At 32.5% G+C, this 26436-nt stretch overlaps 2 protein-coding genes across 2 annotated transcripts; one reads left to right on the forward strand and one right to left on the reverse strand.

Annotated features, from left to right (window-relative positions):
* Window positions 1–1529: 1529 nt before the first annotated feature.
* On the forward strand, window positions 1530–2191 carry LOC115227906. Its single transcript, XM_029798613.1, has 4 exons — window positions 1530–1659; window positions 1691–1773; window positions 1804–1872; window positions 1982–2191. Exons 1-4 carry the CDS (start codon window positions 1551–1553, stop codon window positions 2189–2191), a joined length of 471 nt encoding a protein of 156 aa, XP_029654473.1. The 5' UTR covers window positions 1530–1550.
* Window positions 2192–21053: 18862 nt separating this feature from the next.
* LOC115227907 (glycine--tRNA ligase, mitochondrial 1-like) lies at window positions 21054–25913 on the reverse strand. Its single transcript, XM_029798614.1, has 8 exons — window positions 25706–25913; window positions 24850–24999; window positions 24673–24746; window positions 24325–24500; window positions 24115–24271; window positions 23916–24080; window positions 23610–23755; window positions 21054–21294 (listed from the first exon to the last, which is right to left on the reverse strand). The coding sequence occupies exons 1-8, from the start codon at window positions 25911–25913 to the stop codon at window positions 21054–21056; spliced, it is 1317 nt and encodes a 438-aa protein (XP_029654474.1).
* Between the last annotated feature and the right edge of the window lie 523 nt (window positions 25914–26436).

Here is a 26436-nt window from a genome sequence, read left to right on the forward strand (position 1 = left end):
ATTCTGGAGCGTGTGGTATAACAAAAATTGTGTTATTTTAATCAGAATAATTCATTTGATGAGGAATGTGGACTCAAAAAACCCGAAACTCTAGTCGTTGTTGACAATAATCTAAATTCAGACAAAAAAGTAATTTTATTTATCAAATCTGTATAGTTCACTTTGCTCACTGCTAAAAATGTCGTCAGGCCACAGATGTACTTTCGTGATGAACTTGACAATTCAAGAGGATCAAAATTTGTTGCCAAAATTGCCTTCAAATATAACTCCTTGCATGATGGTATATTTTTGTTTGATTTAAATTCTTTAATATTTTTTTAATAATATTGGTAGATGAAACTGAATTTTATGACCATCCATACAAATACGAAATTTTGCAGTTCAACGTACCGAAAAGACAGCTAGAAAGACTCCAACCTCAGGTTCCATCATAATTATATTCTAGAATTATACTTCATTTGACGACGAACAAATTATTTTTATAGACAAAATCGAACAATTGAATCAATTAATTGATATTCTTTCTACTACGACGGAATTTTCTGTTGATTTAGAGGTACACCAGTTGCCATAATTAGTAATAGCATCATTCGTATCGATCATTTCAAGGATTTACCTGTCTTATACAGATATCTACTCGACAGTCAAACTACGTAATCGACGCACTTTCACTCCGTCATGAACTAAATGTCCTTAATAAAGTGTTCACTGATCCCAACATTCTTAAAGTAATTGTTATTTAATATTTATTTTTGATTTGATTTTTTAATATTAAAGGTTTTCCATGGGTCAGATTCGGATATTATTTGGCTACAAAAGGATTTTTCAGTTTATGTTGTTAACATGTTTGACACGGGACAGGCAGCACGAACATTGGGATATCCACGCTTTTCATTAGCTTATCTTTTATACAGATTTATTGGAATACCCTGCAACAAAGGCTACCAACTAGCCGATTGGCGTGTAAGGTTGTGGCAAATCATTCATTTCTAAGACCTCTTCCCAAAGATATGCTCAAATATGCGTCGCAAGATACACATTATTTACTTTATATATACGACAACATGAAGAATGAACTCATTAATAATGGAAATGATGCTCTCTTGTATAAAGTTTACCAAAAAAGTACTCAGCTGTGCCTTAAGGTGAGATTCCCCAGTTAAATAGTTCATTAGGTTTATAAAAAGAAAGAATTCTCCCATTTAGATTCTTTAAAGCTGATCAATAATTCTTTGGAATTAAATTCCCGTCAAAAATATGCGTTGATTTTGTTACATGAGTGGCGAGATCGAATAGCCCGCTTAGAGGACGAGAGCGAAGCTTATGTAATGTCAGCCAATATGCTGCTTGAACTGTGTCTTAAAATGCCGAATGACCGAGAAGGCATTACAGCCTGTTGTAATCCTCTCCCTCCACTCATTCGTATATATCATGAAGAGATATTCTCATTTTTTGTAAAGGCTTCAACGCTTACTGACGAAGCTGTATAATTTTGATTTAAATGATGTTAGATTGACAATTTTTTAAACGAGGTTTATTCTGAGTTTAAGATGTCTACTCAACCGAATATTCCGAGTGTCAAAACAGAAGTGACTTCTTTTGTTCATTTACACGATTTTACGGGGACCGACAATAATTGGGCTAAAAATGAGTTATACGGTTTGTTTTACTTTTTTGACTAACTAATTAGTTGATCGGAAGAATATTTCTGGCTTATTTGCGAGTGATGCTTACAGGGTGAATCCTACTAAAAAGGTCACAGATACATTAAAGGTGTAATGTGGTTTAATTGTATACTTGTAGTCTCGTATTGGGTCTCAATTGATGAAATCGTTGGATGGGACAGAATTGAGTAGGATAGGATTATATCAGGTGGGTTTAATTACTTCATCTCCCACTAGATTTATTCAAAATCAAAGATTAAGGATTTAATGGCGACACATTGTCTTTTACAGGTTTATTTTTAAATATGAATCAATAGTCTTTGTCAAAGTGGAAATTCAAGGAAAATACTATCAAGTCAGAAGAAAAGATGGTCGTCCAGGAGGATAATATCACTAATGAAGAGTTTAATCCATCAAATGAGGTCAGGACGCAGTCCTATTATTCATTTTCCGGAAAACGTGACAAGAAACTTGTGGAGAATCCCATCGAGGCTAAGAATTTTTTATCCAAAAAGGCATTTTTGTAGTTTTATTTGGAAGATTAAGAAATCAGATCATTTCACACCGTTTGATTATCAAAGTAAGGTCAGAGAAACTTCAGTTCATGAAAATAAAGGTTCTGGTGGCCGTATTATATTTTTAGGCAAGAAAGATGGGAAACTAAACCCTCGGAAAAAGACTAAGGGGGTTGTTACGTATTTGTGTATAGATATTTAGATTTTTGAGAAAATTCGTTCCAAGAAAAAGTTTACCAAGGGGAAAACATCTACTTTTAAATAACTTTTTTATTATAAATTTTGTTTAAATCAGTTTTGAATTACAATTGACTTTCTGAATTTACCTTTGATGATTGAATTGTTAATATTCCAAATTACGGATGAGATTTTAATTTGATAAATGGGGATTGTGTCATTCTGTATATAATATGAGTAAGAATTTTCAAAAATAGCTACAAATGTTCAAAATAGTAAAGATAAATCGGATGTTTACTTTAGATTTGTTGATAAGCTTAAAACATAACCAATTCCAGTTACTCATGTTCAAATAGTTGAATTTCAACAAGTCCCATGAATTAACACAAGAAGGAAGCAGCCTCGGCTCCACACGGCGGCATCCGAATTCTGAGATCCACTTCTTGTCAATATTTTCCATCCTACCCTCCCAAAACATCCGGTCCTCGTCGATCCAGGACGCCTTTTGTGTCAAACTCTCCAAATACTGTCGCTTATTGAAAAATTCTTTGCAGCATCCCCAAATTTCCATCTATCCAAATTCTTGTCCGCTTTTATTAACGACGCTAATGCCTCAAACACGTGGGTACCCTGGTCTCTCCTTGTCGGCTTCGTACCCCTACTTACTGTCTGTTTGGACAAACTTTAACCTCCCGCTTCCATCGGATCCTTCGAGAAAAACGAAAACTTTCCGCTAACTCTTATTGCTCCGGAGAAAAGCGACATTCTCGATAAGAAAGTAATTTCGTATTTCAGGCGGTTCCAAGAAAGGATTTCCAATTCGATAAGAGTAATTTCGTTTTTTAATTGCCGTACCAATATAGCCGCTTTTGTAAAGAGTATTGTAAAGAGGTTGAACGAAAGCCTCCAACACGCTGTGCGTCGTATAAAGCCGAAAACAGTCTAAAAATTTTGTGAAATTTTCGAGTTGGCGATAAAGCCTCAAAATCTGCGTCCAATCTACACCATCTTCCGTTTTATAAGCCTATGGAAAGGTGGGATGGATATCGTTATTTGAATGTCGTAAAAATGGGAGAAATATCCTCAAAGAGCAAGCTATGGGGCCAATCCTACAAAGAGTAAAGGAAAAAAATTATATTTTATTAATAAATACGTAGTTTTAATCTACGCGTGTATTTACACTTTTGCTGTGATGGCTATCAATTATGAAACAAAATTAATCATTGATATTAAAGAACAAATTATTTTATAATACAGATAATAAAAATATTTCAGAAACTACGAGAGAATAGGTTAGGTTAAGCCATATTCAGCCGATTCTGGCCATTGGCGATTCTGTAAGACAAGTCCCTCTACGAAACTCTATCCCCACCAGCTCTGCTATTTCCGACAAATGATGTCCGGTAAGTTTCACTACTTCAGATGTCCAGTTTAGTTTTGGTCTACCCTGCTTCCTTTTTCCAGCGAACGAAGACAGCAGGATTTCTTTTCCTATATCATTCTCCCGAAGCACGTGCCCCAAATATGATAATTGTTGCTTCCAAACTTTCGCCACAAGCGACAGTGTAGGTTTAATCCTTTCGAGAACAACGACATTTGACACATTGTCGTACCAATTTATATTCAAAAGTTTGCGCCAGCACCATAATTCCAGTGAGTCCACGAGAGGATAAGATTTCAATATCCGGTCCTTTTATAAAGGAAATTGCCTAACACTTTCAAAGCTTCAAATGGCCGACTTGACAGATTTAAAAAGCGACATGATCAGAGATTGATATCAATTTTCAGAAAAACTCTTGTGATTTGACTTAAATCCTTTATTAAAAAAGAAACTAATTAACTAAGTAATTTTACTAAGTCCAGAGCCTTTGAAGTGAGCAGAAGGTGGCACTCCACGCACCTCCTCCCCTTCTTCCTCCTCTTCTCTGGCACTGTAGACCTTCGAGAAGGTGCAGTTCAGCGCCTCTTGCTGACTAAACGTCAGGAAAGGGCTGGATCAAAAAATGCGACAATGATATTATAATGCGAAACTACAGGAATAGAATATAAAATTATTATCTATTAATTAATAATTAATTAAATTTTTATATTTCTTCGGGGTGCGCCTATAATATTATAAATTATTATCCTGAGCCACACGTTGTTTGTATTGTGGTTAGTTTTCTTTATTTGTTGTTTATTTTTTTATTTTTATTATCATTCGAGTTAATGGATTAATCTCTCACCAATTCATTAATTTTGTAACTTTCCTATTACTGAATTGTTGATTTTTGTATTATATGGTTATATTCCATGACTCTCTGATATTATATTTCATTATTTAAAAAATATTTTTGGTATCGACTGAGTTCTTTTTCCCCTGGAAAAGTTGGTCTAAAATTATACTGCTGGGATAGAAATGTTTTTTCCATAAAACCAACAATTCGAAACTTTTTAATATATTTCGAATTATTATTTATAAATTGTCATTAAAGACGGCTACAATTTCAGTATTGTTTTACGATAAAATATCAAAGAAAGATTAACCACAATTTTCCTTGAATGATAAAATAATCTCATGCATTAGATTAATTGATTTAAAATGGTCATTTATTGTAATTAATTCGATTTTTATCTCAAGAATAGAATTTCTTATCTTTAATAGATCAATAATCAAAGAAAGTTTGTAATTGGAGAATTAACTCAAATTTAACGCGGTTAGAATAGGTGAAATAAGCCGACTAAACTATCTCATGGAGAGATATTGTGTAGACTAAGATATTATTTATGAAAGTATATTATTAGAAAATCCTCCTGTGAATCGGTTGGTCATCGACACCTGTCGTATTGCATCGTGGATTAATTGAATAGCCTCACTTTGCGTTATGAATACTCCGGAGTAACTGACACTGATTAGTAATATTGTGGAGATATCAAGTAGAATGCCGTGTTTCCTCCAGATCCAATTGTCGTAATGTGATTTGTATTTTGTAAAACGCTGCATGAATCAATTTTAAATGTATATATTCTTCCGTTGTAAACACATATAAGAATTCCGCTCTAAAAATACAGAAGAATGCAATGTTTCCTCCAGATCCAATTGTCGTAATGTGATTTCTCCGTTGTAAACAAATACAAGAAATGCGCTCTAAAAATACAGAAGAAACTCAAACATATCGATGGGAAGTTGGACAATAATCCATTGATGAAACTTAACAGATTCTTTGGGAACCGTCCAAAAAACAAATTAATTTGAAAAATATGAATGATAACGACCAATTCATGTTTCCAGAAAAACCAATATTTGCATCATTTGTTATATCACGGAGATTTTGATTGAATTGTTTTATTATTGTTTGTTGCGAGTATTTCAAGCATAGGTTACTTTTGTATCTGGATCATGAATAACCCCTTCCAATATAATTTTTTATATTTCAAAAAGATTGAATTTTTAAAAAATATTACTTTCATTTAAAATCACTTTTTAAATTTGAACATTTTAAATAAATTAAACCTTTTTAGACAAGTTTAGTACTTAGCTGACTGACCACTTGAAGAATAAAGAGAATTGTACTCTCATTTTGCTTGAAGTAAAATAAAAATAGACGAAAGAATATGCACTAAAAGTCTAAAAACTACTAAAGGAACTTAAAAAAATTCGATTTAAAATATCTTACAATAGTTCTGATTCCCTCAATTGTTTAAGTTGCACTGAGTACAATAATTTAAACAGTTATAAAAAGGGTTTAGTCTTTATTTGACTATTTGAGTAAAATTGTGGTACAGGATTACATTTAGCCTCAGAATTTGGTTATCCTGATATTATTTCGTATATTCTCTTTCACCCAAAGACTGATAAGCCCATTACAAATTGGAATTTGAAGGTTCCTGGTTGTGTTGCTGTGCAATTGTTATTTCGGGGTGCTAGAAGACAGGTTCGGAGGATACACCCAAAAATATTAAAGAGAAAATGCAAATCGTCTAGGACCTAGACGATTTTTTCGTTGATCAGGAAGCTCATTGGAATGAAGTCCATTTATTTCCGGAAACCATTGCTGTACCAGATGTATCGATTGCAATCTTCCGAGGTGACTTTTTCTATTTGCGGTGCAGCCACTGAATCCTGATTTCCATTTAATATATTTTTTTTAATTAACATATTGGTTTAAAAAATTAAAATAAATGCGGGCAATCTATTTAGAGTAATTACTAAGCAGTGTCTAACACATAAGTCTTTTCAATCTGGAAAAATTCCGTGTCGACAAATATACAAATTATCAGATAACATTAGTTGACGTTACTTGCCGACTGCCGATTATTTTCTAAAAAATTAACTTGGATTTGTATCAGTTATCTTAAGCGGAAAAAATGTTGTTGCACTCCAAATCTAACTTGGAATCAGAGTGTCAATCTGATCGAGAAAATACCAATTTTGTGGGCGAAACAGAAAAGAAGAATTAAATTGGACACAAACACTAAATTCTTGTATTTTAAATATAGAATAAGCACATTCATAGAGATTGCCAATTTTTATGAAATAACCATTTTTAATTTATTTGTTTGGGACGTCACCTGTGTCGACTCGTTTTCCTCGTCATCTCTCACCGACTCTGCCTCCCGCCAGACTTCAGGCCTAAAACCCTGCAACGTGTGGTAGCAGTCTTTGATTATTTGACATCTTTGTTTGAACAATGTGATCATTAGACCATCCACAATATTTAGCAATGACAAGAGATTGGTTCAATTCAAAAATAATTTTCAAGTCGGGTTACCAGAAATATTTGATTTTTATACTTTTTGTCCATTTTTGAAAGCACCACGACCATTTATTGCAATATTGTATAATACTGGCTAGAAGTATTTGACCTAATTTTACTTTTTTAAAAATTGTAACTCCAATGGAAATTGAAAAATGTGGATATTTATGGACAAAATTAGTAGTCCCATCAATAGGGTCGACAATCCACGTAATGGCATCTGTTAGATTACATTTTTCACAGGCATCAACAGTTTCTTGCCTATAAATCTACGAATTGTTTATTTCTATTTCACTTGTGGTCTTTAAAACGCTCATCTGTGTTTAGCAATGTTTTTAATTGTTCTTCAATTATTCTATCTGTTTTTGTGACCACGTCATTGCCAGTTCCTTTTGATTCAAATAAAAGTTCTCCTTTCAGAGCCTTCATCATCATCTTAAAAATATCAGCTCAAGCGAATTTACACTTCTCCAGCCTGCTTGGCAAGTAGGACTGCCGCGTGAGGTATCTCTGTAAATTTCCTAAAGCTAAATGTGATAGTCAAACAGCCATGCAAGATAAATAAAATTTATTCAGAATTTAACATTCAAGAAATTTTATGTTTATAATAATCAAAATTAAAATTATGAAAATTTCAAAGGAAAATTATGACACTGTGTAAACCATTTTTATTTGAAGTTTTTAAGCTTTAAAGACCATTAGGAGGCGACTTTTTAAAACACCTCCTTTAAGGCATATAATCCAAAGATCAAAAAAATATTTTTTATAATTAATTAAGCTTTAGAACTTTAGCTTCAGAAAAATTCGTTAAATTATTTCATGAGCTGACCGAACATGAATAATCTACTTAATATATTGATTCAATATCATTGAAAAACAACACGGCAGTTATTACTAGACGCTTACAGAGATCCAGAGGGCTGATTTTGAAAGACGAAGACAGTTGTTTTAGGTAAAAGAAGAGGTAAAGGACATCTTTTGTAAGTGATCAGCAGTTTCAACAGTTCTCGGCTATATTCGACTATATTTAAATGACTATAATCCAATAATAAAAGAATCGTGCACATCGATGCCCTACAGTAATTTAAGGTGGGTTATGGCAACGTGGATGTCAAAGAAGGTATTACTAAATTGTAATATTAAATGTCACCGTCCAGATAGGTCGAGGCGCCAGATCGGTTATGTATAAAATTTTTATAAAAACTACCTTTCGGAAGTTATTTTCTTTTTCTGTTCATTCTTTTGTTGATTTTAATATTATTTTTGCCAAAATATTGAAGTTACTGGGTTCATAAAAAACCAACATCCAGTCATTTCCAGATAATTACCGTATTAAAAAAAAAAAAAAATTACCGTATTGATTTTGCATTTTATTTAAAAACGCTTTAACCAAGGTTAGCCAACAATTCTCAACAATAAAATTTATTAGAAAAATCTATTTTTAATTTTTAAAAATGTTGTAAATTTCTATTTTTATCATTAAAAAACTCTAAAACACAATCCGGCCTACGGCCGGATGATTCAATGTGAATATTTTTCCCTATGCGGCCTTCGGCCGCGTCGAATTTGTAACAATGGCACAATTATTTCACAATTGAGTAAATATGACACGAGAAAAAACACAGAACGAACCCCATGAATATTTGCAGTCAAAGTTTTTTTACTCTGCTAATATGTATCCTTTGATCTTTTTAATCCTCTTCATTAATTATCGTTACGAGTTCTCGATCCTTATTTTTCACAATATATTTTTGTGCAGATATTTCGTCGTATAATGGGTATTTTCTATAACCCGGGTTTGCATCCCTATCATGCCGTATTAATACTTCATCGCCACTTTTCACTTCATATTTCCATTTTCAAAGCCACATCAGTACGTATGGCACCATAAATTGTGAGTGTCAATAAACTGTACAACCTATCACGTCCAAAGTGATTAAGATTGTGTTGAACCTAATTTAAATAGACAAATATACTACTTCAATGAATTTTAACTTAAGTTCAGCGTCTTCGATACAAAAGAAACGCAACTTTGAGCCATTTTTAGAAATGTAGGTGTTGTTCTCCTTGAAACTAAATTTTTTGCCCTTTCTTCCGAACTCAAGGAATTATCAAGGTGGCCTGATTCCAAATACTCCCTAATTTTTTCGAGGGTGTCTCGAGTTAATTCAACTAAAACCATTGATTAATGCTAATCTTTTCAACTTTTTAGAACTTTTTTATTAATAAGATTTTATTTTTTTATTATCAATATTTTTTTGCAATGAAATGTTTTGTAGGAAAAATATTTGTTTTGTATTTAGATAATTGACCTGACCGATCTGGCGCCCCGGCCGGTCTGGACGGTGACATTAAATATAAAGGTGTTAAAACTGATACGGGAAGAGACAAAGAATATACGAGATGAGAATTGAGGCTATTCTCAAAGCATCAAGCTTGTCGTGTGGCACATAAGTCTCTGTCTCTCATGAACCCAAAACAGATAATTATATTCTTAAAATTTTCAACTTACTGAAATCTAAGAAGATGCCATTACGGATCCCCAAACAGGCTCGGATCTCTGCGGCAAACTGTTTGTGCGATTTCATCATGATGTGTTAAGCTCCGGGAGGACCCTTCTTGGATCCGTCTTCTTTCATTTGCACCTTGTGTCTTTGGGCAACCAATTTAAAGTTCTGTACAAAAGCAGAGTTTCTCTGTAGCCATTAAGTCGAACTCTGCGAGATTGGATGTTTCATGGATTGACTGCGATTGTGAAGCAAGCAGTTACCAAACGTCCATTAAGGAAAAATGGTTTAAAACCCATGTCAGTCGTAAACACATGGATCTTTTTTTTACCAATTCAGTGATAAACATACTTCCGAGACTTTGGAACATCTCAAAAACAAACATCCGATGCTCCAAGCAGACTTACGAAAGTTTCCCACGCAAAACAATGGTCTTGTAAATTTCTGAGGATGAAATTTTGGAAGAAATTTGTTCTTTTAGACCAAGTAGCAATGGGGGAATTGAAGCTCTCTGGCAAAGTCATAAAAAGGAAATTACTTGTCAATTGTTTATGGGAGCTGGAATCTGCCTGATCAAGTGTATTACGAAACTTATCAAACGGATCGTCAATGCTTTGATGTCACCTTGGATGAGTTATCTAAAGTTGTTCATGGTCTGGAAAAAATGGAGCTGATAGTCAACAACAAAAAATCTGAGATCATAAATTTCTTAGTTCCAACATACAACTTTAGCTTAGTAATAAAAAATATTACAAAACAAACAGATTTTAATGATGTTAATTTTCCCGGGTGTCCTTTCGGGAATTCCGAATTGCAAAAGCATCTCCAAGCTAAGAGTGTCGAAATTTACCGTTTTTCTGCCGTCTCTCTCTACTTGACTCTCGCATGGCCTTTTTTCCCTCAAAAAACTATTATATTTGCTGAGGTCTCTCCCTGCTATATACAAGATGAATTATTGTTTGCTGGAATAGCTTTGATTCTATGGGTTTTTGTGTCATAGAAAACCCACTTGGGCACAATCGTAGAGGAAGACAGTTGACCTCCTTTCTACAAGATGTGACAAAAATGTTCAATCATTCTTATTTCAGAAGACACGATGAGATTTTTAAATGCTTAAATTTGCAGTTGTGCAGGAAATTTAGAATTAGGAAAACTAAGAAGCTTAAAAACGACTCTGTTCAATTCATGGGCAAATAAAAGTGGATACAAAAATCAAAACCGATATTGCTGTGAAAAACAACAACCAGAATATATTTACAAGACTCGGAATATGATGACGCTCATTAAAATTGAAATAACGTCACAAAGTTGCTTGAAACAGGTCTAAGTGAAAGAAATACATAAATATGAACTGTGAAAATTAGGAATTATTAATAATGCAAAAGTAAAAATAATCCTCTTGGTCTTTATAAAAGAAAGAATTGTCTCAGAGTATGTGAAAACCTATCTAGACTCTTCGAAGGGACAAAACGCAACTATATCCAGTTGGTTGTGCTTTGAAAGACATTGAATATAAGCGGAGAAAAAATGCTTCTAAAACCCGGACATTGAAAGTAAATAACAAATCTTCAGATAGATGACCAGAGGCACTTACCCATTCTGCCTTCTAGTGATCGCCCTAACTTAAACGCGTTTTACTAGTGATGTTCCATTTAGTTTAAATTATAAGTTATAATTTATGTTATATTTATAACTAGGGCAATTTTTTTTTTAACCTAAAAACTTCGATTTTTTAACCTAAAAATTTTAACTTTTTAACCTAAAAATAACCAAATTTTAACCTATAAAACAAAAATTTTAACCTAACAAATTTTAACTTAAGAATCATTTATTATACAAACATATAACATAATTCTCTATATTTTCAATATTAAAATTTCTGTTATCCCTCATAAAGTTTTTAATTTGAGAGAAGCATCGTTATAGGAGGATGAAGGCTGACACTTTAAAAGCATACAATATTCTTCAGGAGAAATTGATGAATTTGTCATTCTTATAATTTGACATAAATTATTTTTTTGTAATCGTTCATTCAAATATTTTTCAATTATATCTGATTCGTCGTCAAATTTTAAATTCTTTAGCTCATTGTAAGCTAACTCTATTGAGGAGTGAGAACTTTCAAATTTGCACAATAATTCTGCTATTATTAAACTAGTTTTATCTGGAATTGTCGAATAATTTCTAACAATAGAACTTAAGCTTTTTACTAGAGATTCATCTCTTAGGCTATTTTTTGCAGCCTGAACAATGATTCCATCATCAGGAATTGTTTTGAAAATGTTTATCACATGTATTAAATTTTTTGCATAATAAAATGCAGCAGTTAGCCAAGTACCCCATCTAGTTAAAACTACATGAGGTGGAATTCCAATTTCATTAAATAGTCGTTTTCTCTTGTTATTTTTTGTTATTGCCACTTGAATTGATGCAATAAGAGAATCAATTTCAGGATAAATAGTCCTGATTTTCATTGAAAAATTATGCATCAGATGAGCAACACAAGTTACGTGAAATAACCTTGGATATAAAAGCTTAAGAACTTTTCCAGCTATAATTATATGTTAAATTAAAACCTGCTAGCATATATTTAGCGGAATCTGTTATTAGGAGAAGGAAATTTTGTCTTTCAATTAAAACGCATTTAATCGTATCGTCAACAATTTGAATAATTGTTTCTTTGGTAGAAGTTTTATCAATTTTTACGAAAGAAATCAAATAAGTTTTATCGGGATTTTTAAGTATCCCCATTAAAACTGCAACAAATTTTTGACTACGAATAGTGACCTCGTCACTTATGGCGAATACAAGTTGATTTCTAAAAAATTATATATTCATAAACCTAAACTTTTCTTGAAATAATACAATATATTCAGTTTTCAATTGTTTAACGCACATTCTTGCTTTGTATTGGGAAGGAAGAGGCAAAGAAGTATTCTTGAATAAATTCTTTAGAGGAGGCATAGTCAATTTATGCAAGGGTATATCGCATTGAATAAATGCTTTAGTGACTTGCATTGACCAGTCATCATTGGGTAACTCGTCCAAACAAGGCTGATAGAAATTATTCTCTAAAAATTATATTAATTTGTAAAAACTTAATAAATTTGAGTGCTTCTTCGATTCTCGGTGAGAATTCACAAAATGCTTTTTCTCACACCTGACTGTGCATAAGCAAAGTTGACATTGCAACTCGCCATTCTCTCGTAATAAAAACTCCAGCGGATATTTAATAACAATTTTTTTTGCCTTAAAATACATTGTTTTTACAGTTCTGGCATACTAAACACCCACGCGCTATTTTAAATAAAGTTAAAATTTTTAACTTTATAAAAAATTTTTTTTTAACTTTTTAACTTTATTTTTTTCTTTAATAAGTAACTATTTCATTTAAAAAATACTTTATTTTTACTTTTAAGCCAAAATACACATTTTCATATATTTTAACTTTTTTAACTTAAATTGCCCTATTTATAACACAATATTACATAATTAAAGTACCCTAGTAAATATTAATTTCAAACACACTTCAATGCAGTGAAGCATAGTCATGTAATTAAACTATTAAAACTTACAGCCCAAGGACCCAATTTGTGTGACTATCCAGCCCTTCGATGGATACAAAAATCAGAACCGATATTTCTGTGAAAAACAACAACCAGAATATCTTATCATTATCATTCATATCACTCACATATGTTTATAAATCTGCTGAGTTTACTAAAATGATACTCGCGTATATGCACGTATTTTACAAGTATAAATAGAGGATTTCGTCTCGTTATTTGAGATAAAAAGTGCCCAAAGTGCGATTGCTCAAAGCTAACTTTCAAATTGACCCAATAAATGATGTGACTATGGCGGTTTTATACGAATTAATATCCGAAGGTATTCCCTGTCATAATATCAACAAGACGATAAACCTTCCCAAAACACTTTTTACCATTTTTTATTTTAGAAACACAAGATCCTCCAATTTTCAGCATTGAGTGGATTAAAATTTTTTCTTGGTTTACAAAATCTTTGATATTTTTTGAAAATAGTTTGACTTCAATTTGGACACAAAAACTATTTAAATAGTTCCAAATTTTTGCACAATTTATCTTTTTTCACTTTTTTTCGGAGTTTTCAAAAATTCTGCGTTTTTCGGATTGAATCATGATTTTAGACTCATCTTTGACTCGTATTCTGAAATCTGTAATATCACGGAATGATAAATTTGTTAAAATTTGACGAGATTGCCTATCTTATAATGTTCGAGAATATAATAACTTGATGGGAAAATGGGAAAGAATAAGCACGATGCACTAATTGCATTTTTGCAGGATTAGCAATCTTTTTTGTCAAATTTTGAGACGATAGTGAGGCACCTGTCAAAACTTATTTCTCGGATGATTTATAAAACCTTATAGTGATTTATAAAACTTTATAGTGATAGTGATTTATAAAATCATGTATTATGAAGGCTACAGAAATTATACCATCAATTATCGATCTTATTTGGTAAGTATCAGCCTTACAAGAAATACTTTGGCGAATAAGATTTCGGATCTGGCCACTGATTTTCATAATAAACTCACGACATAAATCAGTTCATTCATTAACTTTTCTATCGTTATTGACGAGAACACATTATGGTTGTGGTTCAGTTGGGACTATATTCATTTGTGGTGTGGACGAGAATTTTACGGTCACAGATAAATTTACTATATTTTGCACAACGAGGTACTCTGCACTGAATTGTTAAAAACGGAAATGTAATAAAAGTGTTTATCCGAAAAGTAAATTTTATTCGTGTCAGAGGTCTAAATCACCCTCAATTCAAAAATTTTCTCAGCGATATTATTTTTACTTAGATTGCCACATCATTCCGCAGTAAAGCGGTTACATCGAAGTGTAGTATCGATAAGATTTTTGAGAAAAAATCAAACACTTCTTTTTTGCAACAGCAAGCCTTTTAACAAATTGGATCTCTTGATTGGTTGCTAGACTTAACATTTTTGGTAGACATTACAGAATATCTCAACACCCTTAACACAAGTTGGCAAGGCCGAAAGAATGTTATTGCAAAATATTTCGAATGATACAAGCTTTCGCAGTGAAACTTATGTTATGGGAAACACAATTGACGAAGGGAAGCATTGAGCATTTTCTTGTTTAAAAAGTGTAATTTTCGTTACATTCGAATATTGAAAACATTGAACAGAAAGTAAACGGAAAATAACAGTATTTCTTTGAAAGTACATATCTATGTGAACAACTTTTCACTTTAATGAACATGTACAAAACAATTACCACACTCACCTAAGTGAGAATCTAAGATTGACGGTAAATCAGGATTTCACAACAGATATAGACGATATTATGAAGAAAAAAAGATGCCAAGTTCCTGGATCATATTATTAATGCAATTCTCGCAAATTAAAAAAGTTAACGAAGATTCCACTTTTGCCACGCGACTCAGAATCCACTCTGCTAGTCTTCTCCACCCTCCCCTGTTTTGTGCAGTATCGTCCAGATCATCTGTGTAAAAAATTGAGGTTTTCTAATTCGTTGTACGGCAGGATTGGTTAGACAAATGAGTTGTACAGTCGAATTCAAAGGCGGTTTCCTATGTGTTTGTGCTTCATCCAGATCGACCACGTTTTTTAAAGGAAGCAAAAGCCAGCACTTTTCTTTAAATAACATCCTCAGAGTCCTCAAGAAAAGATCAAACTTTCTTGCATGTTCTCCACTTCTCTTCCTTTCTGGTTCCAAGGCTGGATATGGTAGTTATTTCCGTTTTGTCTGGGTATACTACCAGAAACCAGTCTTTCACCAGAAACCAGTCAAATAACATTTTTTATCGATAAATATAACTTTCGTGGTTAGATCAGAATAATGCATTTGAAATAGCGGTATTTGTAGAGAATTCCGATGTTAAAAATTATGTAAAATTGTTAAACAAAAACTAAAAGATAACAATAAACAATAGCAACAAAAGTGACATCCTAAAAATGATTCTAATAAGGTCAACCATACAAAATTAATTTAAAAACTTTTTAGTAAATAAATAATATTTTTATTAATGATGAATTATTTGTATTAAATAAGAGATCCGATACATTTTTTTGATTAGACGTTAAAAAAGATCCATTTGATCACTTACCAATAAAAAAATTTTCAGTATGTAAAACTTTTCCAGGAACAAATGACGTGTGGTGGGCGACGGTAGGAAGCTGACAAATGGGAACTGGGCGAACCAGATATTCCCCACTTCTCATTAAATCCGGAAAGCTGTATTAAAGATTTGGAGGCTAATGTTGATCAGCACGGACAGTTCCTTCTTCCTTGGCTTCTTCACTCGATCAGTTAGCTATGACTGTTTTGTGTCGGGTTTGCAATATTATGCAAGCTTAAGGGTTAATAATAATAAAGTTCTATTTGTTCAATCTCCAGTTGACTATAGTTTTTTGAAAGATGTAAACAGAGGAGTTTCTCTCAACAATCTGGAATTTAATTACAGTAAAACCTCTCTAATCCGCCGATTTTGGGACCGACCAAAAAATCGGCGGATTCGAGAGGCAATTTAAATAAAATTTTATAGTTAAAACATGAACTTACAATATAGATTAAATATTTCTTTTTATATACAAATGACTGAATACACAAATTATTTATATTCAAATTATCAGAAATTTTATAACATTTCCTCAATTCGCATAATATTTTAGAGATCATCTATCTATTGCAAGTAGAATTTTTCTTTTTTGCTTCGCAAGTTCACAATCAAAATAACTGAGCCACTTGTTAAAAATTTCAGGGTTCATCCATGTCTTATTGGAATGGGTGTAGGTAACATATTTTCCAATGTTGAAATTTTTAAAACATCTTGGACTTTTAAATCTTCCTATCATTACAGGCCTTCTTTTATCGGAACCAGAACAATTTGCGCATAATAGTAAAGAAAATCGATCCTTCAATAACTTTATTCCAGGCCTTGATTTAGTGCACACATGTTTAGAACAAATCGCCTTGTAAAAAACACCACTTTCATCTGAATTATAGACATTGTCCAATCCATATTGTTCAGTTTTTAAACTGATTGTTTCATTAAAATCAGCAATAGATTTTTCATCATGATTTACTGATCCAGTGTCTCCATGAAATTTTCTGACTTGATACCATTTCGTAATTTAAACTTTTCTAGCCACCCACGACTTGCTTTAAATTCTGGAAAATTTTTTCAAAATTTAAGAGCTTTTGCAATTAACATCGAATCTGATAGAATTGCTCCACTAGATTCCATTAAGTCAATCCATGTTATCATCGCTACATCAATTTCATTAAATTTGAGTTTTGGAATTCTCATTATGTTTAATTTTTGACATCAGTCCTATTCAAAAGGTCCAATTTTGATTTAAGGTCGTTTATAGTTTTCGGAAAAATTTTCTTTTTTAATCGTGAAGAAAAAATCCTGGAAATTTGAGGTGCAGAAAAACAAATGGGTTGTCAGAAATATAACGTAGTATATAAATTTTTTCGTTGATAGAAAGTCTAACACAACGACGCATTACAAAAATACAATTTAACGTGTAATAAAAATTTAAAATGTTAATAAAAAATTATTTTTCATAATACTTGAGGAGCGGATTCAAGAATCATTCATAAGAAATATCAAATTTTGATTAAAACAAGCGGATTCGAGAAGCGGCGGATTCGAGAGGTTTCACTGTATATCTTTTCAGAGCATATCCAACATAAAAAAGAATATAAATCAAATCGGAAAATCACATAATTAGCAGAAATTATGAAAGTAATAATTTTAATTCAATTCAGATTATACTATGTATTGGAAATTCATGAATTTTGAAAAAAAAGTTATTTCAATCTGGATTTCGTATGAAATCTTTGACAAGGTTGTAATTAATATATTATTGATGCCAGTTTTGAGAAACTGTTCGAAAGGACAAACTTTAGGCCAAAAGGACGACCAAAATGCCTGAGAAAACGTTTTTTCTCACTGATTGGTGAAAACATTGTGGAACGAGTGGAAGGGTGTCAAGTGGAGGACAGAGGGGAGGGACGTGGATCCTAAAATACCTGGAGAGTGTGGTGGAGGTGACGAAGGCGGACCTGTGTGTGATAGGAGTAATACACCCCTCGACAAAAAATTTGGTTATTAATCTTTCCTGCTTTTTTCATTTAAAAACGAATAAATTCATACTTTAAGATCCTTTAGATCTTCTAAAATAATATTTTTTTGTATTTATAATTAAAATAGATTTAAATTTTAATATTGCAAGAAATTTAAAGCATGTCGGCAATTAGGTTAGTGACATAAAATTGGTTATAAAATTTAAACCGTCAAATTATGCTAGTATTTAGAGATTGATCTTATAAAAAAATTTTTAGATATAATACTCTCGATTCGTTTATGAAAGGGAAAATAATTGCGCTATACGACTTAAATATGTCATATATTAAAATTTCTAAAGAAACCGGTGTTCCATATTCAACAGTCGTAAATTTTATCAAGAAATACAATAAAACTGGATCATATGACCGCCAACATGGTTCTGGAAGACTATCAATTTTGAATAATGTGCAAATTAATCATTTGGTAGGCACATCAGAGGAAAATTCATCTTTAACTGCCTCTGAACTCTCTAATGAAATAGAAAAGTTTTCTGGAACACGTGTCTCGTCTCGAACCATAATACGAAATTTAAATAAAAATGGAATTTTCGCAAGAATTGCAAAGAAAAAACCACTTCTAACAAAAAAAACACATGGTTTCCAGATTCGAGATTGTCCAAAAATTTCTTCAAATTTCAGACCATGATTTAGATCAATAATCTTTTCTGATGAATGTATTTTGAATTATTACCGATCCAAAAAAGAAAAATTGTGCATAGAAAAAAATTTGAAATGAATAAATTCGAAAATATTACTCCAATTGTCAAATTTGGAAAAGGTAAATTATGATGTAATAAAAAATTAGGGAAAGTCATGGTGTGGGGTTGTTTTTCCTATCATGGGGTAGGCTATTTGGTATTTATAGACAAAACGCTTAATTCTGCAAAATATCAATCTATTTTGACCAATAATTTGCCATTTTCTGTACAAAAAATGGGGATTGTTGACTATATTTTAAACAAGACATCGCTCCCTGCCATACATCAAAAATGATTATTCAATATTTTCGCGAAAAAAATATTAAAAAATTAGAATGGCCTTCGCAATCTCCGGATTTAAATCCGATAGAGCATTTGTGGGCTTATATGAAGGTTCAAATTAGGCAAAAAAAAAATGAGAACATTCAGGCACTGAAGGAAAAATCTATTAGATATTTGGAATTCTATTCCACCAAAAACACTTGAAAAATTAGTTGAGTCAATGAAAAAAAGGTGTTGGGAGATCTATTCGGCAAAGGAGGTTATTCTACATATTAATCTCACAATAACCAAATTTTATGCCAATGAAAGTCGTTGGTTTTTCCAAATTTCTTAGACAAAATTTCAAAATTTAAATAATTAAATTAATTTTATCAATTTTATCAGATTTTAAAATATATCTGAAGAAAAAATTAAATCATTCTTTGTATGAATGAAGTAAGTTGAAGATTCACCAATATTTATGTCGAGGGGTGTATAGTGAGTGAGCAGGCGTATAGTGAGGAATGTTTCCCCCGTGAGTACAACATGTTGAGTGATACAGTGAGTGCTACCACAGGGTGGTGAGTGAGCGAGTATGTGTTGAGAATGAGGAGTAGTTGGAGTACTTGGTGAGTGAGGCAGAGGGGAATCAGATGCTGTCGTTGATTATTGGTTGGACAAGGCAGTCAGTGAGTGAGTGAGTATATATAGCAGATGGGGGTTGTTCTTCGTGGATATAAAGGTGGGTATGACTTTGGAGGTGTGGGCCATTGGTGAGTGAGGAGGTGATGGAGGGACTGATAGAGGGGTATGGTGAGTGACTAAGCAGATTCCTGGCCCACTACTCAGAGGAATTGGGGTGGTGTATGAGGAAGGGACTGGAACAGGACAGGGCGGACTGGCATTCGAGGACAGAGCCGAGACCAATCGAGTGAGTGATAAATATTTGACTTGTCTGTACATGTCAGTGGTGGGGATGCACGAACAACGATTGAGAGTGATAAGGCAAGTGGAGGGGTATTCTCTCCTGGGAAGGGCAATGGAAGTGTCCCTCGACTCCCTCATCTCCTTCTCCCCCACTACAGACGTACTCCTCCTATATATAGTAGACGAGCTGACGTGTCTAATCCAACAACACGGGCAGGACAGAGAGTGTCCCTCCCCTCTTCACCCACTACATGATTGCCAACTCCAATAACCTCCTACTCCAAACTCTGTCACCCCACTCCCCTCCTCCACAGACTCAGAGACCACCTCCTGTTGGCCTATGTCGACGCACTGTAACCACACACCCTCACATCCCTCAGCAAACTCAATTGAAGAGGGCAGTAGTCCATGTCCACAAGTTGGAGACGTTGTTTGGGCGGCTGGCCGACAGTCCCTCCCTCCCCCTCTTTCATTTTTTGGATGACATGCTCAGACTGTTAAAGCAGGAGGACAGGTCGATGAGGTTCATTGAGATCACAGTTCTGTCCTGTCTTATGTGTAGGAGTTTATTGACAAGTACGACCAGATCACCCCCGAACAGGTCGTGTCCATTGTCGCCATTCGAGATGACTTTAGTAAGGCTGCTGTCAGGGATGTCCTCAGAGACACCTTCAGTCGAGACTTTCTTCACAAGACTAAGCCTGTCTCCGGATTCTTCTCCTTACTCCCTTAATGCACTTTTTTCATGTTTTTTGAAGTTTGAAATATTAAATGTCACAGTCGGTTAATGAAACACGCCGTTGCGTTTCATTAACGGCGTGTTTCTTTATCGGACTGTGACTTATTGGTTGTGGGTCACTCTTGTGTGCTTGTTGGGTGTTGTTAAAAAATTCTAGTCATTATTTAGTTTTTGTTTTAATTATTATTTGTAATTGCAACAATATTTACAGTGCATCCCAGAAAGATAAATAATAATCCTATTATTATAAAGAATGATCCTAATATTATAAATACAAATCCCAAAAAGATAAATAACGATCCCAATATTATAAATAATTCGTATAAAATTTAATTTTAATGTCAACATTGATGACATTATTCCACAAAAGGATACATTTTGGCCTTTATAACTTTGTTGAAATAATAAGGGTTCAATATTAGGTAAAGAATAGCCATAATTAATGGATGTATGTAAGTTGAATCCACTTTCATCCAAAAAAATAATTCTTTTATTAAAGAATGTTGATAACTTTGTTGCGTAATATTTAATAGAATCTTTATGAATTTGTGTGAGAATAACTTTTGAACGTTTCTTCAAACGTTTTCTGGTTAAATCTGATTCTTTAAACAATCTATTGATTTTTGATCTGCTTATGGATATACTGTTGTTTTAATTTGTAAAAAGCTTTTCTCTAACACCTAATTGTGTCAAAGAATTATCCTCATTAATAATATTTGTAATTTTTTCAATTATTTCACGGTTATCTTTTTTCTTAGGGCCTTTAGACCGTACATAAGCATAGAAATCAACATTTTCATTTTCATCCAAAAATTTACAAATTTTGTAAATTGCAGAAGGTGATATATCAACTATTTTGGAAATTTCTTTAACAGGAATATTGTTTCTTAATCTTAGAAATTGATTAAATAAATTAAATGTGAGTGTCTTTCGTATTTTTCGGTTGCAAACATTGTCTTCCATATGTTATTTATCCTTACTTTACGCACTTTGTAATTTTTATTTATAATATTGGGATCGTTATTTATCTTTTTGGGATTTGTATTTATAATCTTAGGATCATTCTTTATAATAATAGGATTATTATTTATCTTTCTAGGATGCACTATAATGTTGTAATTATACATACTGAATCAGTATCAAGTCTCTCTAGCTATAGTCAGAGGTAACGCAGACTATACATTCTTTGCTCTGTTTAATGGTGAATTCAGGTATAATTTTAATTTATTGATACTTCCGGGAATGATTTATTAGTTAAGATGTAAATTAATATAATTAGTAATAAAGTAATTGAGCCATAACCGAGATAGCCACAATTGAGTAAGCCAAATTTGATGGTTCGTGATTGACGGAATCGTGATCAATTTTTTCTATGAATTAAGTTATAAATCAAATCTCAACTTGCAGTTGAACCTGTAGTTGTAATCTAAATGGTAGAAATTAATATGAAATAAATACCGTCGGATCATTGACGGAATCGAAATTGACATCATCCATGAGGTAACCAAACATGTTTCCTAAGAATTAATATTAACCATCAAAAACCTTCGATAGAGATTAAACAGGCTAAAATAGGAAACAAAAACATTTTGATTTAACTGTGCGAAATCGAATATTTATAACAGGGGTGCGCAAGTGCGGCAGTGACGGCCGCATGCGGCCGTGAGTCGATGAATGTGCGGCCGTGGGCACAGTTAGGTCATCGAGCAACTAATCTTAAATATAATGCTCATAGTGTTAATTAATCAAGAAAAACCCTAAATAATAATTAAAAATATTCATATTAAATAAAATTATATTTTTATATAATGGTTAACCTTTATTAAAAGTAATTATCATAAACGGCTTAATTTATTTTCATTATGTAGCGCTGTTGTCTTTATTTGGTTTACCTTTATTTATATATTTAATTGGATTCAAAGGAATATTTCGGTATGTAGTTTCTTTTAATGGTTAATTATTTGAAATTTCACCCTTAGCGTAACGAGGTAATTGATATCATGATATTCTTCCATACCTATTCCTGTAGACAGGGATTAATTATTTTGTATTTTTGAGAGTATTTTTTAGACCGCCGATTTCGGAATCCTGTATTTTATGTCAATAAATCTTTGCGACAGTACATTCCTTAAATCTTCGGCAATTAAAGTTTTCTTCAAGTCAGAAAGGTGCTTAGGCATTAAATATCTATTTATAAAATAATAATCACTTTATAATAAAAATAGATAGGAAATATTTAAGTGGTCACTTTTTAGATGTAAATAGATATTCAAAAATTCATCGTTAAGACAGATTCTAGAATACAAATAGTCAATTTTTTAAGTATAATATGTTTATCAATAAAAATAGCAGATTGCTAGCTGTTGGAATTTTTTTGAATGATAACCCAAAACTATGATAAATTTCATTATTTTTAAGTAGTCACTATTGTTCCTCATTAAGTGTATTAATTTTTGTGTTAAAAAGTGACCATTATAAGACAAAAACAAGATCTAACTAAAAGTAAAAAGAGGATAACGTAGTATCACCTCCCGCCACGTAATAGAATCTGAACCAGTCGAACACAATGAGCGTATTAAATTTGGCACATCATCAATCTATAGAAATTATTTAAAACGGGGACAACTGGGACACGAATCTGCAACATTGTATCTCTATCGCGGATAGTAACCGACGAATCATTTATGGAGTCAAAATCAACAGTCACGGAGAAGGGAACTGAGAGCTGATCATTTCGTACGTATTTCCTTCCAATGGAGGCCCCAGAGTTGTCAGACCGATAAGAAATTTCCAACGCATACAGCGAATCCTCTAATAAAATAACATAAATTTGAAAAACCAATTTCTGATGAAATTTTAATAAGCGACTCATTCTTTACAAGTGGAAACACAGCACATTTATAAGGACAAATCTGCGGTGGAAGTGCAATAAACTGAAAATATTTTTAAGAGATGAAGGAACCGTTCTCGTGTCGCTTCCGTCTCTACATAAAAAATTTTGTTCAAAAATAGAGTATATAATCCTTCCAACTCCGAATGAAGGTTCAATAACTCCCGGAACATACTCCTCGTCTGAAAAACTCAGCTAAAATTAACCTGAAACGTTTTTTTCAGATTGTTTGAATTGTACCATTTCTGTCGAAATTTCAATTTGTCGATCCTCAATGTCGATAAATCCAATTCTATTTTATTATTTATTTCATTAACTTTTTATCATCTAAATCCTTTTTTAGTTTGATAGCATCATCAGAAGGCATATTTTTTAAACTTTGTAAAACTGAATTCGTTGACGATTTGTACTTCTCTTTAATTTTAGAAGCAATTGGAATTGCGCAGGTTATGGTTTTTTTAATCTCGAATAAACAATAAATATATAAACAGGTTTGCTATAATGACGAGTGGCAACCAATTTCGATTTTGTAGCCTCAGAATGTTGACATAGGTCATAACAAGACCGATCTGCACATCCAACACACTCAATCCAGCCCTTTGAAATTATAATAAACATATAACATAAGAAGTCTTGCACTCTGCATCCCAACAGTCACATGCATAATGTGCCATTTCGTTTGTCAGATGCTGTCTAAATCGCAATTTGTCGTGATTTATTCCAACGCGAATCAAAAACAAATAAATTCTGCCAATAAAATAGCCGAGTGTCTGATTAGCAATCAAACCCTAAAAATATATTTAAAAATAAAACTGATTTAACGGCCTCATCCAATGTGAGATCTTCTCTACTCGGTCGCCCATTTATTTGGTCAGCAGAAGACAGCAAAGACAATTTGAGAGAAGCCACTTTATCAAATTTTGGGTGACTTTTATCATCTGGATCAACAAAATGTTCAATTTCTGCCATTGTGAATTCACTAAATTAGTTAAATCGTTTTATTAATTGATTTGATAGCAAAACAAATTGAACCGAACTCTGAGAAGACCCGATCGAGGAGAAATTTCGTTACGAAAGGCTTTTCCTATCTGAGCTGCAGCAAAGGGAATATTTTGATGGTTAAACCGCAATAAAGCATCAAAATTAACAAAAATTCCCTGCGCTGTTTCAGGTCGTAAAAAACTGTAACTAACATTCAAAATATAACCCTTTTACAGAACCCGAAGGTCCAATTGCGGTAGAAAACATAAGATTGAAAGGCATTAGATCACTCAGTGGGTTATCAGTGTTGGGGGCTCTAATTTCAAACTCCCGAAGAACCGCGTTCATCTCGCTCTGAGTCAATCCATCCAACTTGAAATAATCAAATTAGAAAAATACCAAATCAATGATATTTCTTAACTTATTGCATTCATTTTCACATTTTGTATTCGAAATCCTTAATTCAAGAAATTCTAAAAATATATGAATATAATACGTTTAATAAGGTGGTCTGCCCGATAGCAGGCGCCTGTAATCATGTCTTTGACCATATAGTCAGAAAACCGTTCTAATGACCCGAGGCCTTCAGGACAGGTTCAGGAGTTATAATAGAACAGTCAACTTCTAACATTTTCTCTTCCAAAATAAAATGTTTTCGCCATATTGCAAGAATATTGGATTGAGTGGCACAGCCAATTGGACCATAGTCGTAAAGACCTTGAATGCCTTTAAATTAGGATTTGTTTGAACCTCCATAAATTGAAAATGATGGTAAATAAAAGAATTTTGCTTTAATAAATCTTCAAGTTTTCCCCGATCAAATATATTTGACATGTTATTCTGATTTTATTTTATATGTATACCATTCTTTCAAAATCCGCATAAACACGTTTTATTTCTTCTTGAGTGTTGTGGAATGAGGAATCTTCTATTTTGAGTTTAAAGAGAGATGACGACTGTTAAAAATAACACACAATTTATAACTAATGAATTTAATTTTCTGTTGTTAGACTTGCAATATCTGATCCATTTGTGGACATGGAACCACGTGATAGCTTAACAATGATTTGTTTCGAATAGACAATCATTGTATAAATAAATTCAAAATTAAATACAGTGAATCCTCGCAATTGGCCATTTTTGGTACATAGAGATTTATGGCCAATTTGAGAAAATGGCCAATTTGAAAAAAATCAATATTAAAAAATAAAATAAACACGTTTAAATTTTATTAAAATAAAATTCAATCCCTAATTCCTTTTTATTTGCTCTTTTTACATTTTCTTTGTATTTTCTTATTGCAGTAATCAGCGAAACATCATTCTCATTTTCTGCATTACAGTAAAGTTGCCTTTCTTCTAGTTAATGTCTTTGCAATATCTTTTCTATCGAGTGGATATATGATTTTGTCTCTTCGTCGCTAATTTCAGACTCTTTATCCTCTTGTAAACAATTTCGTTTATATCTTGATCTTCTGTGTTTTCGATATTTAGAAAATCTTCGCTCATTAGAGGATCGAAAATGTCAGTTCTTTCAATTTCAGTCTCATAATGTTCAATTAATGTATTTTCGTGATTAGATTCATTTAAAATCTTAAAACAATTTTGAATAGTTTCAGTAGATACGTCATCCCAAGCCATATTAACAAACAAAATTGCATCTTTTAATGTCAATTTTTTGTATGAATTGTATACAGAAATATTTTCAGTCTCCAGCAAATCAGTTAAGTACTGTAGCTTTCTTCTCATGAAATGAGTCTTGAAGGTTTTTATAATTCCAATATCCATTGGTTGTAGTAATCCAGTAGAATTTTTAGGAAAAAATAAATCTTAATACAATCCAAGTTTTGAGGAATAGAATGTGCAGGACAGTGGTCTATTAGCAATAAAATTTTCTTCTTTTAATTTTAAGCTGGAGATCAAAGCTAATAATCCAATCAATAAAAATAGATCCAGTCATCCAAGCTTTCTGTGAGCTATAATATGAGACAAGACATCCATAGTCAAAATTTTTAAAACATCTAGGCATTTTTGTTTTCCAATCATCACAGGTTTCAATTATGACTTCCGGTCATGTTGAACAAAGCATATAGACACACGGTCTTAAAATTTTTGTATCCTTGGAATCGGTTTCTGCATACGCTTTTCGATGGAATAAGCTTGT

The sequence above is a fragment of the Octopus sinensis genome, unplaced genomic scaffold (genome assembly GCF_006345805.1).
Source record: "Octopus sinensis unplaced genomic scaffold, ASM634580v1 Contig08735, whole genome shotgun sequence".
NCBI classification, from domain to species: domain Eukaryota; kingdom Metazoa; phylum Mollusca; class Cephalopoda; order Octopoda; family Octopodidae; genus Octopus; species Octopus sinensis.

Bases quoted from the DNA above. Each gene is read 5' to 3' on its own strand.
- LOC115227906 (XM_029798613.1), top strand. From the start codon at position 1,551: ATGTCTACTCAACCGAATATTCCGAGTGTCAAAACAGAAGTGACTTCT. The intron at 1,774-1,803 runs GTGTAATGTGGT...GTATACTTGTAG, and splicing joins AGGTCACAGATACATTAAAG to TCTCGTATTGGGTCTCAATT. The intron at 1,873-1,981 runs GTGGGTTTAATT...ATGAATCAATAG, and splicing joins GTAGGATAGGATTATATCAG to TCTTTGTCAAAGTGGAAATT.
- LOC115227907 (XM_029798614.1), bottom strand. From the start codon at position 25,913: ATGGCTTGGGATGACGTATCTACTGAAACTATTCAAAATTGTTTTAAG. The intron at 24,501-24,672 runs GTATTTTTCTAA...GTTCTGTAAAAG, and splicing joins TAAGAAATATCATTGATTTG to GGTTATATTTTGAATGTTAG. The intron at 21,295-23,609 runs GTTAATGAAATA...TCAATTTCTAAG, and splicing joins AAGGATTTAGATGATAAAAA to ATTAAGAAACAATATTCCTG.